Source organism: Harmonia axyridis, chromosome 4 (assembly GCF_914767665.1).
Source record: "Harmonia axyridis chromosome 4, icHarAxyr1.1, whole genome shotgun sequence".
Taxonomy (NCBI): domain Eukaryota; kingdom Metazoa; phylum Arthropoda; class Insecta; order Coleoptera; family Coccinellidae; genus Harmonia; species Harmonia axyridis.
In genome coordinates this window covers 834,262-853,196 of record NC_059504.1, presented here as the reverse complement: position 1 = coordinate 853,196, position 18,935 = coordinate 834,262, and the positions used below count along the sequence as shown (strand labels likewise).

Here is an 18,935-nt window from a genome sequence, read left to right as displayed (position 1 = left end):
GAAACCAGTTACCTAATCGATTGTTTATACATACTATGTCAAGATATTTTAAATTTGTTATCTATCAGAAATTCTATCGTGCTAACAACTTCGAAATGCAATATGTATGTTTTTATCGAGACATGGCCATGAATTGGGAAACATCTCAAAATTCATCGTTCATTTTATATTGAAAAAATAAAATACATTATTATTTTGGCAAGGACAATTTTGGCTATGTCATCGAATTTGGTGTTTTCGGGTAAACGAAACCTCATTCAATGAATCGAAAAAAATTTGAAACAAAAACATATTTGGATCTGTTAGGAATGATCTTATACAAATCAAATTTATATTAATATCTACATTGGTGCACCTAAATTTAAGTTGATGAAGCTCAATACTTCGAATTAATATTTTCCTGATCCACTTGTTGATCATTAACTCTTAAAATATAATCAAGTAAAAATCAAAATTTAAGAAAAAAAATCGATGAATATTGTATTGGAAGAATCGATAATAATCGAAGTGTGGGATAAGTTTCATAAGAAAAATGGTAGGTTACAATTAAAATTAACATATCGAATTAATTTCGAACAAACTTGTATATTTCCTGCAAAAAAATATTTCAAATTTATTCATCGTAGTAGGCTGAGTTTTCAGGAAAAGCTACTTCTAAGTGACTCAGTTATTTTTTTTTATTACTTATTCGTGTTGTTTCATCTTAGTTCTTTCAATTTTTCAGCGAAGAGTAATTAGCATTCTCACTTTAAAAAGGTATATTAAATCTCCTAAAGTAACAAAAGTGCCACTTAATTTATTAAGGAACTGAAAAAGTATCTTATCGAGCGTATAAGAAAGTATATAACTCCATATGAGTGAGAATTTGAGTTTTTTTAAAACTCCAGAAAGGTACTTTTTAGAAAGGAAATCTTTTTGGAACTAAATACTTTTTAAACGTCGATTTGAGATCTCAAATCGTAGGGTTCTTTATGAAACCAAAATAATAGATGGAATTGGAGATAGGTGAAACACATTCATTGACCAATTGCATTTAGATGAAAAAAATGTTTACACTATTAAAAAACCAAATTTTAAACTTTTGTTATCGAGTTCAAATTAATTAAAAATTGATGGGAAACAAAATACATAAATTATAATTGTAAGTATATAAAGGCAAAATTGAAGTTGTGAGCGCACTCTGTATATATTAGAGATGGAATTAGATCTTCAAAATTTATTATTATTGGCATATTATATCAAAATTATAATATTGGAATCGTGTACCTAATGTTCGAAAGAAATGACATCTTAAGATGGTATTTAATAATTAAATTTATATAAAATTTTCATGTAGGTAATTCTAGCATACAAGTTGACTGTTTTTTCTCGATCATTGAATGAGGTTTTCGTTGAATTCAAGATTACGATGCACCTTACATAACCCTTATCTCGTATTAATTCTCAATTATCGCTAAGTTATTATTAGTTTCGTCAGTACTTCAAATATTGTACATTTGAGTGTCTGTTATACTGCATTTTTCGAAAGGCTCTCCTCATGGATGAATTTCATCTGATGTGCCAAATTCAGAGGAACAGATCGATTTTAAGCATGTAGTTTTTCGATATAGCGATTTATTTCCGAATGGACAGCCTCTTCGATTTATCATTCGTGTTATGTTTGTTTCAAATCGACATTTTTTATACCTCTAAGGAATTTATGTACGTCTGTATGTATGTTTAAATGTGCGTATGTATGGACGAAAATGGAAAATTGAATAAAGGACTTAATGATTGTCTAGTTGTTTTTGACACTCCCATCATTTCGTAAAATAGTAGCATTCTTTCATAGCGTTACACATGAATTATATGATCATTTTCAGATTGAGACATCTAGAGGCTTGGAGCTATTTGATATTAGGTATTCGTTACATTCTGATGAAATCAAAATGATGAGACATATGAAAATTCAGCCTATTTACTTCATCATCAGAAAAACAAAAGTTTTCTGAAAATTTTTTCAAATTCTGTGCCCAATGAATGAAAATATCATCATCAAGTCAGTACATATCTATGTATATCTCAGAGTAATAAACATAGATGGAGGGAGCATATGTCATTTTCAGTAAGCAAATTTTGTCCCCAACATGAACTATCAGATTTGACATGAAGCGCGCTGAAATGAAAACATATCAGTGATACGATATTTCATTCAATTCGCGAGTTCCTCTATAAAGAACGCACTTCTTATGTCCCATAGTGATTCAACGTTTCATATCAACTCAAAATATTTTGAAATGAATACCTAAATATATCAGAAATTCAGAAAACGTACTTCGCGCGCGCCAAACGACGTGAATCGACCGATGACATTAGGAGAGCAAAAGTTGCCAAACCTTAGATTTCGGCAGGTAGATAGAGAAAATAATAAATATTGTACTTATTGTAAATTCGATAATTAGGAAAAATATCGGAGTCCAAATATTCAAATTTGTATATTTAATCGGGAATCGCTCAAATAAATATATTTCATTCAATATCATATTCATTCATAAGGATATAGTTAAATTGTGGATTTGAAAATATATCACAATCCGACAACGTAATCTAACCATTATGGGGACATGTAAAAATTGCTTATACTCCCTCTATCTATGTTTATTACTCTATGATCTATATAAATATGTTTTTTTTATGGTGATAAATATCTGCCTTTTTCAAATAATGCCGGATACCTACATTACTTTCTGTGGCCTATAATATAAAAATTGATTAACATATTGAACATAGATATCTGAAACAGATGCTCATTAAATTGACATCCAAGACAATGAAAAAAGTTTTATGTAGAGTTCTTATTATAATAAGAACCCTGGTTTTATGGAAATTTCATAAGGTGATAGACATATTTTTCAACTCAATAAGTGGAATGTATTTAACTATAATGAGAAGGAGTTTGAAAGCTTCTGACCTAACATCAGGACTCTTTTTGATTGTTTTTCTTGATGGAATCATTCATTGGAAAACTGAGGTCATTCGAAGAAATTTCTCTTGTCACGTAGAAATGGTGAGTAAAAATAAAAACTCCTCAAATTGATTTTCGGAAAGAATAGATAATTTATATTTCATTGACCTATTCCGATTACTTGTTTGATGAAGTAATATATGAGGTTGAAAAGTTAGAGTAAAACAATCAAATTGAATGAAATTTCAAGAACTTTGCAATAATTGGCAACTCAGTTATAATAAATTCAATCAATAATGGGTTAACAGTTCATCAATATTTCAATAGTAACTCAATAGTCAATAGTATAATCTTGGAACGCTAGATGACTAACTTAAATGATTAGGTGAAAAATGATATAATGCTCCATTCAAATCCGGCGCTTAAAATAATATTTCGCAATACCAGGTAACGTAGCTAGTTTAGTACTTATCAATTTTATCAATAGAACGATTTTCGCGTAATAGATATTTTACCACGAATCAAGGTTATACCTCTTATCGATATTTGGAAAACAAATAATTGATCATATATTCCACTATCAGATAATCCTCGAGTATTCCCCAATAAAGTTCATATGGATGATGAGTTTGCACATTCAGAAATGGATACTATTTGATTGGTTTAATTGGTATTCATCAAATAAATGGTGTTAGTGCAGTGATAATTCCATTCATTGAGCTGGAGGCACATCATTTGCTTTCAGTAAGAAAAAGCAAGGACAAAACCGTTTATGAAGTAGGTAAAGTTATGTTTTCTAATAAGATTTGTATCGGCCTACTATCGCATTCTATGATCATCATACGTCAGAGTTCAAATTGGGGTTAATCTTTAGAGATGAGCGCGATGGCCAAATAGTCAGTTGGGCTTTCGGAAGGGTTAAATTTTGAATTCGTTCATGAATATTCACTTTTCAGAATAAATTATAATGGATACAACCAAAAAGTATGATAATCCTAGTCCAGAAAACAAAGCTAACCCGGTCTCCAGGTTATTCTTCTGGTAAGTTAATAAATATCTCTGTTAATATTTACATTTGAAAGAAATCTCCACTGTTGAACCAATATAAATATTAGTCAACATGTTTGTTTATTGTCGTGCTATCGTTGAGTATATTTAACAAAATCCTAGCTTACAATAACACTTCAATGAATTGTTGAAATCAATGGTAGTTGTGAAGATACTATTTATTTGAGTTTAACAAACTTGAAAGAATTACTTTTAAATCCTTCAATTATAACTGTTTGCAATGGATCTAAATTTAATTCCCGGTGCATATATAAAAATATTTGTTGTATAAAAAATCATATCAGCGGTAATTGCAAATATTTAATCATAGTACAACTTCCCAAAATAACTTTGTAAGACTTAGGCCAGGAAACTTTCAGTATTATTTGGTAATAATGGTATCATTATCATTGTTTAATTATAAACGGGAATTCATTTCATGTAGATTACTCACCAACTGGCATAATGAAATATAATATTGACTTAATAAGTGCTAGGATCAAACAAAATACCACATGATCTTAGGTATATTTGTTACCCAAATATAAATAATTTTGTTTGTCCTTTCTGATGTACAGGGACTTTATAAATTATTGTAACAATTGTAGAGGTCTTTGAAATGTTCTTTACCACTTTTCACCAATACTCGCATAAAATTTCGAAATTGACCATCTTAAATCATCAATTATCAATTCTTATTAAAATTTTCTGTTTCCAAACCTGCGATAAGTAGATAGTAGACCATATTTATATTTATTATTGTAAGCTAATTAGACTCAAATTTAAGAGGTTCTTATAAAAAATATTTCTCTTTGGGAATACAATCACTGAATCATTTTTTATTGCAGTTGGCTTTTGCCCTTCTTCAAATATGGATATACTCATGACTTAGAAATAAAAGATGTCTTCAACACAGTTACAACGGATACAAGCGAAGACTTGACAGATGTCTTGGAGAGGTAATTTCATTCATTCAATATTATTCTCAGTCACTGAAAGTATTTTTCTAAGGAATTGGTTGAAGGAATTGAAGATGAAGGAAAAGAGTAAAAAGAAACCCAGTTTGCTAAAAGTTATCGAAAAGACCTTTTGGAAGCCCTATATTGTTATTGCAATCTTTAGTCTCATCAGAGCTATCATGTTCACGTAAGTACTCATGTGAAATTTTCACATTTAGGTTTTTTATGAGAATAAAAAACAGTCTAATTGCCATCAATTCAAGTGTTATAACTTATTACTATATCAATGAATTTTTCTTGTAGATTTTTTATGCCGCAGGTTCTTAAAGAATTCATCAACTTTTTCGATACATTACCACCCAGAAATAACGAAAAAGGATGGTATCTTGGAGCTGGTGTTATAGGGATGTCTTTCTTAAATTGCGTTATTAACCATCATTGCAATCTATATGCTAGTAGAATTGGTATGAGAATAAGAATCGCTTGCTCATCGTTGATATATAGGAAGGTGAGGGAATTCAACTAAGAGTCAATTCAATAACAACCAATTACCGAAATTTTCGTTTTAGGTGCTGAAACTGGACAAGATATCTTTAGACGACACTGATGTTGGTAAATTGGTAAATCTATTATCAAATGATGTCAACAGATTCGACCAAGCTGTAGGAAATTTACCAAATATTTTCATTATGCCTATTCAAGCTACCATTGGTACTTATGTTATGTATAACTATGTTGGTGTGGCAGCATTTGCTGGAATTGGGGCAATGATCTTTCAAGCTGTTCCTATCCAAGGTTAGTCAGTATTACATTTTGTATGGTTTTCTTGGAATTTGCAAGCGTAAAATTGTAATTAACTGTCAAATGGTTTCAAAGAACTTCGATACTGCCAACAATCTATGATTATTTTGTCTGAAATCTATGATGGCTCAAAGAATAAATTGAAATTGACCACAGAAATTATTCGATACTAATAACAATGAAGTTTTGTGAAACCAGCGAATTCTGTAATCTGCAACACAGATAACGGATAATATTATCTGTAATCTGTGATCTTCTACATCTTATTTCTGAAATACGCCATTTTGAATTCAAATTCTTCACAATGATGATGAATTTTGGTTTTTTCAGGTACTCTTTCAAAACTTCAAGGAAAATTGAGATTCAAGGTTGCATTAAGAACAGATAAAAGAGTTAAACTGATGAATGAAATCATAACAGGAATTCAAGTTATTAAAATGTATGCCTGGGAAAAACCTTTTGAAAAAATGGTTGCCTTACTTAGAAAGTGAGTATTCTGCATTATTTCAAGTCGAGAACTTTTTTCAGAATTAAAATTTAGGTAAAATATGTTGACTATTTATTTGTGTCTCGAGGAATAAGAAGTATAGTATTTTGGCTTATTTCATGAAGTCTTTGCCTTTATTATTGTAAATTTTTCACAAGATGTGCTTATGAAAAAATGATTTTATAACAGCAAATTACAAAATTATTCAATATGAGGAAATTATGATTCACCTATAAATTTTTCAGGTATGAAATCACAGTAGTAACGAAAACATCTTACATAAAGGGAATATCCGCCGCAATAATGGTATTCACTGAAAGATTCACACTGTACATTATAGTAGTAATATACGTTTTACTAGGCAATGAGCTCAATGGAGGTGTCGTCTTTTCAATGTCTCAAATAATCAACACCCTGCAGTTATATATTTGCATAATGTTTCCGATGGCCTTGTCGAGCTATGCTGAAACCAAAACTTCAATATTCCGCATAGAGGAGTTTCTGACGAAAAGCGAAAGACCGGAAATACCTAAAAAGCTGGGTGGTGATGGATATCAACCTGGATCCGTCAAATTGGAGAATGTTCATGCGAGCTGGACACCAAATCCAATTATTGATACGTTAGTCGATGTATCGTTTGAACTAAAACCTGGTAAGTGCCGATTATATATTCATTGATTTATTTGGCGCTTGCTCCAGGGAAATAATTTTGGCCAATGTCTGGCCTATTTTCAGAGCAGGTTCTGGATGTGAATATCTAAGACTAAGTTTGTTAATGGGTAAAAAAAATTTACAAAATTTAAATATATCTGAATTAATCCGTCAGGTTTCAATGAAATTTTTTGTGTAAATGAAGTTTAACCATAAAGTGAGTTATCCAACAATTCAGCTATGTAACTACACAAGAAAAACATGTAATTATGATAATAATAATAACATTTTTTGTGATTATTTGCAAGAAGAGGACAAGAAATGTTAAGTTTCAAAAAAAGACGGAGTTTTTGTCGGGTTTCGAGTTTGGGTCAACAAGATTAATTGAAAAATGAAAATTTCAATGTACAGATCGATTTAATTCAAAATAGACAAATTGTAATGCAGAATGCCCTTCTTTCATGATTTGACACTGATATAAAGGGTGTTTTTTTTAGAGCTATAGAACTTTAAATTGCAATAAAACAACAATGGATTTATCGATTATCGGCAATAACACGGCGAATGTTGTCTTCCAAATGGTCAAGGGTTTGTGGCTTATCCGCATAGACCAATGACTTTGCATAGACCAATGACTTTACATATCTCCACAGAAAGTAGTCTAGTGGTGTTAAATCACAAGATCTTGGAGGCCAATTCACAGGTCCAAAACGTGAAATTAGGCGGTCACCAAACGTGTCTTTCAATAAATTGATTGTGGCACGATGTGTGTCATGTTGCGCCGTCTTGTTGGAACCACAGCTCCTGCTTCTGGACATCATGATTGTTCAATTTAGGAATAAAAAAGTTAGTAATCATGGCTCTATACCGATCACCATTGACTGTAACGTTCTGGCCATCATCGTTTTTGAAGAAGTACGGACCAATGATTCCACCAGCCCATAAAGCGCACCAAACAGTCAGTTTTTCTGGATGTAACGGTGTTTCGACATACACTTGAGGATTAGCTTCACTCCAAATGCGGCAGTTTTGTTTGTTGACGTAGCCATTCAACCAGAAGTGCGCATCATCGCTAAACAAAATAAAATGGACGTAGTGCGCGATACTTATTCCGCACAGAACCATTATTTTCTAAATTAAATTGCACTATTTGCAAGCGTTGTTCAGGCGTGAGTCTATTTATGATGAATTGCCAAACCAAATTGAGAATAAATCACTTGACAGCTGTTTAATCGATCGCCATCTTGAACAGTTATGCCAACTTAAAGTTATATACCTCGAAAAAAAAACACCCTTTACAAAGTGATTCTTAAATAGATGCCTTTACTTTATAATCGTATTCTAAAGCCTAAAATACGGATACTTTGTCTTGAAAAAACTCTCCTATTTGATTTTCAGGCAGCCTCTGTTGCATAGTAGGAAACGTCGGTTCCGGTAAAAGTTCCATTCTCCAGCTACTCCTGAGAGAAATGTCCTTAAGTTCCGGAAAAATGCAGGTAGGGGGCAACATCTCCTACGCCTCCCAAGAGGCTTGGCTGTTCGCGTCGAACGTAAGAAACAACATCCTGTTCGGCCAACCCTTCTACAAGGACAAATACTACAGGGTGGTGAAGGCGTGCGCCCTGCAGAGGGACTTCGAACTGTTCCCGTTCGGGGACAAGACTAACGTGGGAGAACGTGGCGTGTCCTTGAGCGGCGGTCAACGGGCCAGGATCAATTTGGCGAGGGCGGTGTACAGAGATGCCGACATATATATGTTCGACGATCCCCTATCGGCGGTGGATCCGCACGTGGCCAAACATTTGGTGGAGAAGTGCATCCTTCAGCATTTACACGATAAGACTAGAATTTTGGTCACCCACCAGATACAGTTCCTGAATCATGCCGACTTCATACTGGTCCTCAATAATGTGAGTGAATTACTGCAATATTTCTTATACTGTGATATTAAAGAAGTAATAATTTTTCAAATGAATAAATAATTTTTTTTTTGGAAACTGTCAAATCTATTCGTTATTCCGAAATTCATATCTCTAGTCTGGGAAGAAATAGAAATTATCTCATTGTTTAGTTTTTCGTGGAAGGGTCACAACCTTGTTTTTTACCCCACGCTGATAAAAGTGATATTAGGGTCCACAGAAATTTGCAAGCTGTATTTCTTGGGAGTGCATCACATAGATGACACTTATGGCTAATGATTGATTTTAGATATTTTTCGGTGCAGCAAATTTATCAATTCTTTCATTTAGTTTAATTTCATAGTTATACATTTATTTATTTATTTACTTCTTTATTCTTGACCTCTAATACAGTACAGGAACTGGTGACAAGGAAATATAATCGTAAAATACTATAAAATATTCAAAACAAGAACAACTTTAAACTAAATAAAATAAATCTTCAGAAATTCAGAAAACAAACTTCAAGCGCTCAAACGACGTGAAACAACCGATGACACTAGGATAGCCTTGGAGAACCTTGGATTCCAGCAGATAGATACAGAAAATAATAAATATTCTGCTTAAAATAAATTCGACAATTAGGAAAAATATCGGATTCCACATATTCAAATTAGCATATTTAATCGGGAAACACTCAAATATATATTTATTCATTTATTTATTTACTACTTTATTCTTGACCTCTAATACAGTACAAGTACTGGTGACAAGGCCTATTTAACAATATACAAAAAAATAATACTACATAATATTCAAAACAACAACAAAGTTAAACTAAACAAAATAAATCTTTCAGGTACAACTTAAGCTTAATATTAAAGTTTTTTTTAGATCTTATATACTTTATTTCTGGTGGTATTTGGTTAAATGCTTCTATTGCTCGGTAAATTGGGGAGTCCTGGGCTTTCCTTGTAAACCTGAGTTCACTTCTGATGGTACCTCTATCTCGGGTGTTATGACTATGCACATCCTGTACTAGTGTAAATCTATAATTTGACTTAATATAATTGTTCGTCATATTTGACTGTTTCCAAAAAGAATTTATTCCTTTTGAATTATCATCACAACTACTAAAAAATTCAAAGTGAACTTGCCTAAAGCTAATTTCTGACTAAAAATTACTATGCTTCCAATTCTTTTCGAACTTAACCCCTCAGGTGAGAGTTAAGAAAATTATAACAGCGTTTTACTGTGATTTAAAAGGGATTAACCATCTTTGTAAAGGGTGAATCACATAGATGACACTTATGGCTCCTAATTAGTTTAAGGTATTTTTGGGTGCAGCCAGCCAGGAATTTTCTTTATTTCAAATTGAACATCCAGTATATCATCATTTTAATGTTTTACTGGACCACTGCAATGTTTCTCAATGAAAATTTTCTTGATATTTAAATAAATAATCAAACATTAAATAAATAATCAAACATTTACAGGGAATAGTCGAAAAATTCATACGACCGTCACAGCTCTCATCTGATGAATTGAAACTTTTGAGGAAGACAAGTACCACAGACGCTCCTGCAGAAAAACCCATCAAAACGAAATCTACATATTCCTTGAAGGTACCTTCAATAATTTCTATTAACCAGGGTGTCATATTTTGATCCGTTGAAACTTTTCAGTCTTTCGGCCTTGGAGAAGAAGAAGAAGCTGGCGAAGAGCCAAAAGAGACACAAGAACTTATAGAAAGGGGTTCGATGGCATTTTCGGTTTACAAAGATTATTATAGAGCCGGTGCAAGCACCTTTGTCCTTTTTGTGGAAATTATTCTGTTTTTGCTGGCCCAAATGGCTTGCAATGGCGGCGATCTATGGGTTACTTTCTGGTGAGTTGATTCTTGATATTAATTCTGATATTAAGATCGTAATTCAATATCGAAAATATCAAAAAAATGTCTGTACACCAGAATTAGAGAAAGATATTTCAAAAGTTACTAATTTTCTGTTTCATTTTTGATATTTAGATCAGATAAATCAATTTTTTTTTGTGAGAAATTTATCAGTGATTTTAATTTAATATTTAAACAATTCAAGAGAATATCGGAAGACAATATTCGTATTCTTTACAGGACGAATAACGTTGCCAAACTGAAGGTAGATTTGACAGCATCCGCTACTGAAATGTCAATGTCTACAGATTGGACAGTACCTACTACTTTAACGTCAATGTCTGCAGACACTACCATTATCCCCAATTCAACGGAATATTTGGAAACCACTGCAACAGATTTTGCTGACTTGCTAGGCAACGTTACGGCGGAAAACTTTTACGAATCGACAACAAATCCTTCAACACATTTTATTTTCAACGACTGGACCACTTGGACCAATAACGAATATATCGAAATCTATACTGCGTTCATATTGCTGGCCATCATTTTGACGTCATTGAGATCTCTCCTGTTCTACAAGATCTGCATGAATGCATCGACCAATTTGCACAATATGATTTTCACCAATGTCTTACAAGCTACCATGAGATTCTTCGACACGAACCCCTCAGGTAAGAGTTAAGAGTTATTGGTGTTCTACAGGGTGATTCAAAAGGGACATTATGGTCCAGAAAAATGTTTACATTGTTCTTTGGGAGCGATTAGCCATCTTTGTGAAGGAAGAGTCACATAGATGACACTTATGTCTCGAGATCAATTTTTTAGGTATTTTTCGGTACATACAAGTTTATCAATTATTTTGTTTAGTTCAATTTCATATTTATACACATTTGACTGTTTTTTTTTAAAGAATTCATTCCTTTTAATCCCCGCTTGAGAGATAACCAACTACTCTAAAGGAAATTAGAAAAAGTTCAATGTGAATTTGCCTAAAACTAATTTCTGACTAAAAATTACTTTAATCAATTCTTTTTTTAACTTTACCTCTCAGGTGAGAGTTAAGAAGATTATGAAGGCGTTTTACACTGATTTGAAAGTGATTATTCATCTTTGTAAAGGGTGAATCACATTGATGGCACTTGTGGCTCGAAATTAATTTTAGGTATTTTTTGGCGCAGCCAGCCTAATTTATCAATTATTTTATTTAGTTTAATTTTATATTTATACACATTGGATTGTTTTTTGAAAGAATTCATTCCGTTTAATCACCGCTTGAAAGATGACCAACTACTCTAAAGGAAATTAGAAAAAGTTCAATGTGAACTTGCCTAAGACTAATTTCTGACTAAAAATTACTTTTATTCAATTCTTTTTTAACTTTATCCCTCAGGTGAGAGTTAAGAAGATTATGAAGGCGTTTTACACTGATTTAAAAGTGATTAGTCATTTTTGTAAAGGGTGAATCACATTGATGCCACTTGTGGCTCGAAATTAATTTTAGGAATTTTTTGGGGCAGCCAGCCTAATTTATCAATTATTTTATTTAGTTTGATTTTATAGATATACACATTCGACTGTTTTCAAAAAGAATTTATTCCTTTTGAATTATTATCACAGCTAGATAGAGATATAACTAACAACACGAAAGGGAATTAGAAAAAGTTCAAAGTGAACTTGCCTAAGGCTAATTTCTGACTAAAAATATCTTTGTTTCCAATTCTTTTCTAACTCAACCTCTCAGGTAAGAGTTCAGAATATTATAAAGGCGTTTTACAGGGTCGTTAAAAACGAATTAGCCATCCTTGCAATGGGTGAGCCACATAGATGACACTTATGGCTCGTGATTAGTTTTAGTTATTTTTCAGTGCCGCCAGCAAAACTGGCTAGGTATCTTGAGGAATCCTGAGTTATAACTGAATCTGTGTTTATTGCAGGAAGGATTCTGAATCGGTTTTCCAAAGATATGGGTTCTATCGACGAACTTTTACCTTACGCTACCCTGATGGCGCTTCAGGTCTTTTTGGTGGCTGCTGGCATCCTCAGTATGACCTTCATCAAATCCTGGTGGATGATATTCCCTACACTTATTCTTGGGGCCGTTTTGAGCTGGTTCAGAGCGATCTTCATGAAAGCAGCCCAGGATGTTAAGAGACTGGAAGGAACAAGTATGCTATTGGCCGATATATTCGCCTTCCACGTCTAACAATTCGATATTCTTTTCCAGCTAAAGCGCCGGTGTTTTCATACGTCGCCGCCTCTTTAGATGGCCTACCCACCATCAGATCAGCCAACGCCGAAGATATGGTGAAGAGAGAATTCGACACGATTCAGGATCAGCACACCTCTACTTGGTACTTATTCATAGCGGCGTTTGAGGCTTTCGGCTTTTACTTGGATATGGTTTCTATTATATTCCTGGTTATCGCTACTGTGCAGTTTCTTCTTAACGATCAAGGTAAGATGAGACATTTATATCGGAAATTTAACGAATTGTTTTTACTACACTGGACAAAGACTAAAGAGACCGATTTTAATAAGAAATTATTTTTGGTAACGCTTTCGATATATTTGGGAATTTTTTTCACAATACTCTTCAATTTGTTGGCAATAATCTCAATAGATCATTCAACAAGGCAGATGCTGTGAAATTTATGGGAGGCATATAAACCTGCCAAATACACTGCGCAAAAAAATTAACGCACATTCTGAAAATCTCAATTTTAATGAAAGTTAACTCTACATTGACTTTATAACTTATTTCTTATGTTCTCTCGGGAAGGTTTTGAACGAAACAAGACACATTAAATGGAAGAAAAATTCAGGATTTCACCGAATCTTATGTGAAAGAAGAGAAATAAACAATTTTCAAAATACTGGAATGCTGATAAGTGATTTAATACTTGATATTTCCACCCCTTGCGTTAATTACAGCTTGGCAACGACGGTTCATACTCAAAATGAGTGATCTTAAAATGTTCTGATCTAATCCTTCCCAGATTTCTCTGAGTTGGATTCCTAAATCATTAAGAGTAGCTGGATGATTTTCTGAACTTCTCAGCCTTCTATTGAGGTTGTCCCAAACCTGCTCAATCGGATTGAGATCTGGATTTCTTGCTGGCCATTCCATTCGAGAGACTTCAACCTCTTCAAGGTACTCCTGAACGATGCGCGCACGATGGGGTCTGGCATTATCGTCCATAAAAATGAAATTTTCACCAATGTATGGGGCAAATGGCATTACATGCTCTTCAAGAATGTTCCTTATATACCTATTAGCATTCATAACTCCATTATCAACGACCACTCTTGGGTCAAATTGCGTGTTTTATATTCTGTTCATCTACTCTTTTTCGTGTATATTTCATTGTGAAACTAACTTTCCAAAATTTTAGCTCTGCCAGGCGATGTCGGGTTGGTCATATCGCAAAGTTTGATAATCATCGGTATGCTACAGTACGGAATCAGGAACACGGCCGAAGTGTCAAGTCACATGACGAGCGTCGAAAGGGTTTTGCAGTATACGAAAATCGATAAGGAGGGACCATTCGCCTCGTTACCTGGAAATCTGCCGCCCAGAGACTGGCCGGAAGTGGGTAGGATCACCTTCAAGAACGTCTACCTGCGGTACGTACCGGAAGAGGAACCGGTATTGAAGAATCTCACGTTGGAAATCGAACCCGGAGAAAAGGTAAGAATCGATTGAATGTAAAGGGTGTTTTTTTAGAGCTATACAACTTTGAATTGCAATAAAACGACGATGGATTATTTGATTGGCATGAATTTTATTTATCCGCAAGATAATCTTGTGGCATTACATTTTAAATATGATTTCTGGCATATGACCGCCACGGCTGGCTCGGATGTAGTCCAATCTGGACGTCCAATTTTCGATGACTTTTTCCAACATTTGTGGCCGCATATCGGCAATAACACGGCGAATGTTGTCTTCCAAATGGTCAAGGGTTTGTGGCTTATCCGCATAGACCAATGACTTTACATAGCCTCACAGAAAGTAGTCTAGCGGTGTTAAATCACAAGATCTTGGAGGCCAATTCACAGGTCCAAAACGTGAAATTAGGCGGTGACCACACGTGTCTTTCAATAAATCGATTGTGGCACGAGCTGTGTGACATGTTGCGCCGTCTTGTTGGAACCACAGCTCCTGGACATCATGGCTGTTCAATTCAGGAATGAAAAAGTTAGTAATCATGGCTCTATACCGATCACCATTGACTGTAACGTTCTGGCCATCATCGTTTTTGAAGAAGTACGGACCAATGATTCCACCAGCCCATAAAGTGCACCAAACAGTCAGTTTTTCTGGATGTAACGGTGTTTCGACATACACTTGAGGATTAGCTTCACTCCAAATGCGGCAGTTTTGTTTGTTGACGTAGCCATTCAACCAGAAGTGCGCTTCATCGCTAAACAAAATAAAATGGACGTAGTGCGCGATACGAATTCCGCACAGAACCATTATTTCCGAAATAAAATTTCACTATTTGCAAGCGTTGTTCAGGCGTGAGTCTATTCATGATGGATTGCCAAACCAAACTGAGAACAAATCACTTGACAGCTGTTAAATCGGTCGCCATCTTGAACAGTAATGCTAACTTAAAGTTATATACCTCGAAAAAAAACACCCTATAGAACGACCGGATTGGGAGGTCATCCTTACCCCGACTTTCAGATCGGTATCGTAGGAAGAACCGGAGCTGGAAAATCGACCCTCATATCCGCCCTCTTCAGGCTGGCGCCCACTGAAGGTTCCATAGAGATCGACGGTGTCGACATCTTCAAAGTGGGTCTGACGGACTTGAGGAGCAAAATCTCCATCATTCCTCAAGAGCCTACCTTGTTCTCCGAGAGCGTTCGGTACAACCTGGATCCGTTCAAGAAGAACGACGATCAGAATTTGTGGAAGGCTCTCGAAAACGTGAGTGTGATTTGGATTATTCCTTTTCGTATAAAATGGATTTTGAGGTTGTTTTAATGACTGTTGAGCAGATCGTAACTAGATGATTTTACACCAGAGCTACTGTCAATTAACAGTTAATGATAATATCGAACTGTTTTAGCTCATACAATTTGGTAGTTGACCAATTTGAATAAGTTTTATAATTTCTATGTTTTTACCAACAATAAAATTTGAAATTGAAAATTTGAGGATTACATTGTGGAACCGAACAAGGTACAAAATCCTCTTACTGTTAATTTCCAATTTTGTTGGTAGTAAAACGTCAAACAATTATCCAGATTTGATCAGCTTCAGACATTTGAACTACCATTTTTAATTCAGGTCATATAGGGATCTTTATAAGCCAATTTTAATATCTTAGTAGCCTTTGAAAAGCTCTTCACCGCTTTTCGTTAACCACCATTTTTTTTTGTTAACATTTTTTGTTGAAAGTTGTCAATCAAAAATTGTGTACCAAATGTTGTGAACTGTTCTCAAACTCCAGATAAGTCACTTATATGTCAAAATTAGAAAAAATCAATACAAAGCTATATTACAATAATTCATGAAGACCTTTCATATCCCAATCTAATGGTAAATGTCCATTTGAGATAAAATAGTCAAGTTTATTTGGGCCTAAGAGCACTGTCTGAGAATGCTTTCAGCTCCTTTATGACTAGTCTCAAAACTATTTTATCTGGAGAGGAGAATTACTACAAAAAGAAGCTTCTTTATTTTTGATCATTTGACCTACTGTCAATCTATATGAAAAATATTGTTTGTGACAAGGGATGAAAAAACAAATTTCAAACTTCAGGTGATACAGGCTGGCAAGCAACCTCATCCCCAATTGAAATCATCTTTTTTCATACCTTGTCCCACAATATGATATTCGACAGAAGAAACCTACTATAAGAAGCTTCTGAATTTTGATCTAAGGGTACTTTCAGAGACAAGTTATATAGGATCTTTATAAATGATTACAATATAATAGTGTCCTTTGAAATATTTTTTTATAATTTTGACACATAAAGTGAGATTTTACTTTTCTCAGAGTGCTCTTGGTCCCAAATACATTTACACTATTATGCAACCAATCGTGTAACCCACAACTTCTAGACAAGTTGTGGCTTACATGATTGTTGCATAATACTATCCAATTGTGACTCCACTATTGAAACTATTTCATTCCAAGAAGACACTTACTATGCGAAGCTTTTTCAATTCTGATTATTTGACCTACTAGTAATATATATGAAGGATATTGTGGGTGACAACTAATGAAAGAAGACTATATATGGGGCAGAGAACATCACTCTCAATTGAAATTGTCTTTTATTCCTTGTCACCCACAATATTTTCTATATAGGTTGATAGTAGTTCAAATGATCAGAATTAGAAAAGCTTTCTATTGTAAGTCTTTTCTTGAGGTAAATTAGTAGAAGAAACTTTCTAAAAGAGCCTTTTTTAATTCTGATCATTTGAACTACTGCCAACTTATATGAAAGATATTGTGGGTGACAAAGGATGGAGGAAAACAATTTCAGACAGACAGGAAGGCAACATCACCCCCAATTGAAATTGTCTTATTTCATCCCTTGTCACACAACATGAGACTTAACAGACTGATTTTTCAGGTTGAATTGAAAAATGCCGTAGAAAACTTGGACATGAAAGTTAGTGAGGGAGGTTCAAATTTCAGTGCCGGCCAACGTCAGTTGTTATGTTTAGCCAGAGCGATAGTCAGGAATAATAGGATATTGGTTATGGATGAAGCTACAGCAAATGTTGATCCACAGTGAGATTTTTATTTATTTATTTATCAAACACAGAATTGTATTATTGAAATATAATTATTACATAGTCAAAATAATGCAACCTAATACATGAACATCTCATTTTTCAGAACTGATGCGTTGATTCAGACGTCCATCAGGAAGAACTTCGCCAATTGCACCGTCCTCACAGTTGCGCACAGATTGAACACCATCATGGACTCGGACAGGGTGATTGTAATGGACGCAGGTCAGCTTAAAGAATTCGCAGCTCCCCACGAACTGCTCCAAAACGAAGGAGGCTTCTTCAGCAAAATGGTTGCAGAAACTGGAAACGAAATGGAGACAAAGTTAAGGAAGATCGCTGAAGAACATTACAAGAAGAAGAAATCGGAATAGAATGCTATTGAATGAAGATTTCAATGAAATTCATCGAATGTGAAGAAGAAATAGTACCACTGATTTAAATACTGATAATTAGGTGGCAAGGGATGAAACAAGACGATTTGAGATGAGGGTATTTCAGCCAAAGTTCGAAATCTTTCTTTCATCCCTTGCCACTCACTATATTATTTATTCATTCAACTTGTAATGAAAATGAGAGTTTGAATGTCTGGACTATTTTCTTCCCGAAAGTGGAAATCAATAATTTTCTTGCCGATGAAATAGATATTCATATTTTCCACTTTCTAGAAAAAAAACGGTCCAGATAATCGAGAATGGGTCGATTTCATCCCAGTGACAGTCACATTAGTCTGAAATTGTTTAAATCTCGAAAACAACATTGAAACTCGTATTTTCAAAGGTTAAATGAAAATATTTATAATTACAGTATAATAGTGTAGCTAATTAATTCCGAATCATACTTATTTTTGTACTTATTCTTTATGACAATATCGAAATAGTTTTTCTAAAAGAAAATTTATTGAATGTATTTTTATAAAAATATTTTCGAATTTGACGAAAGATAACTTAATTTTGTGAATCGTATCATGATATATATATGCAAACTCTACTTATATACAATACTTAAACTTGTATCGTATTTTACAACAAGGTATTTGCTGTGCTACTTATATAAATATTTATATATACAAAGATTTGTCAGATTAGAGGAAATTTCTTCATTTTCTTCTGTCTGTTTAGTACCAGTGTTTTAGATGCCAAAAATGAATAACTGTTGATGCTGTTACAAAAAATCTTTCTTTGTGAGAAAGTTGATTTCATTCTACAGTAACTGTTTCTACTTGAAAATTTTATAACTCAATAAAAAATGTTCTTGATTATCTCTTTGTTTTTCTTTTCTAGTTAAAAAAGTATTTGCCTGCTAAAATGATTCTGAATACCCTTTTCGCAGAGATAACTGAATACAGCTACATTTCCTAATCTTTGCTTCATTTCGGAATTAATTCTAAATCTGCGTTACGTTGGAATAACCGCATGCTCGTCACCTAACGGCAGTTTCCTGAACTAAATATAGTCACCTGTGAACGAAACTCAAAATCAAACCCCTGAACAAATT

General features: G+C 33.8%; 1 protein-coding gene across 3 annotated transcripts; it reads left to right on the top strand.

Annotated features, from left to right (window-relative positions):
- Positions 1-3,516: 3,516 nt before the first annotated feature.
- On the top strand, positions 3,517-18,699 carry LOC123677583 (ATP-binding cassette sub-family C member 4-like). Of its 3 annotated transcripts, none has more exons than XM_045614195.1 (18): positions 3,517-3,725; positions 3,901-3,985; positions 4,840-4,950; positions 5,003-5,137; positions 5,254-5,458; positions 5,520-5,745; positions 6,082-6,238; positions 6,484-6,890; positions 8,288-8,799; positions 10,284-10,412; positions 10,473-10,675; positions 10,919-11,352; positions 12,616-12,846; positions 12,906-13,136; positions 14,074-14,369; positions 15,372-15,617; positions 17,276-17,436; positions 17,545-18,699. In XM_045614195.1, exons 2-18 carry the CDS (start codon positions 3,912-3,914, stop codon positions 17,810-17,812), a joined length of 4,026 nt encoding a protein of 1,341 aa, XP_045470151.1. In that variant the 5' UTR covers positions 3,517-3,725; positions 3,901-3,911; the 3' UTR covers positions 17,813-18,699. The 3 variants fall into 3 exon arrangements, with proteins under 3 accessions (XP_045470151.1, XP_045470150.1, XP_045470152.1); XM_045614194.1 differs by having other exon boundaries at positions 3,518-3,721; XM_045614196.1 differs by lacking the exon at positions 3,517-3,725 and adding an exon at positions 3,793-3,840.
- Positions 18,700-18,935: the final 236 nt, after the last annotated feature.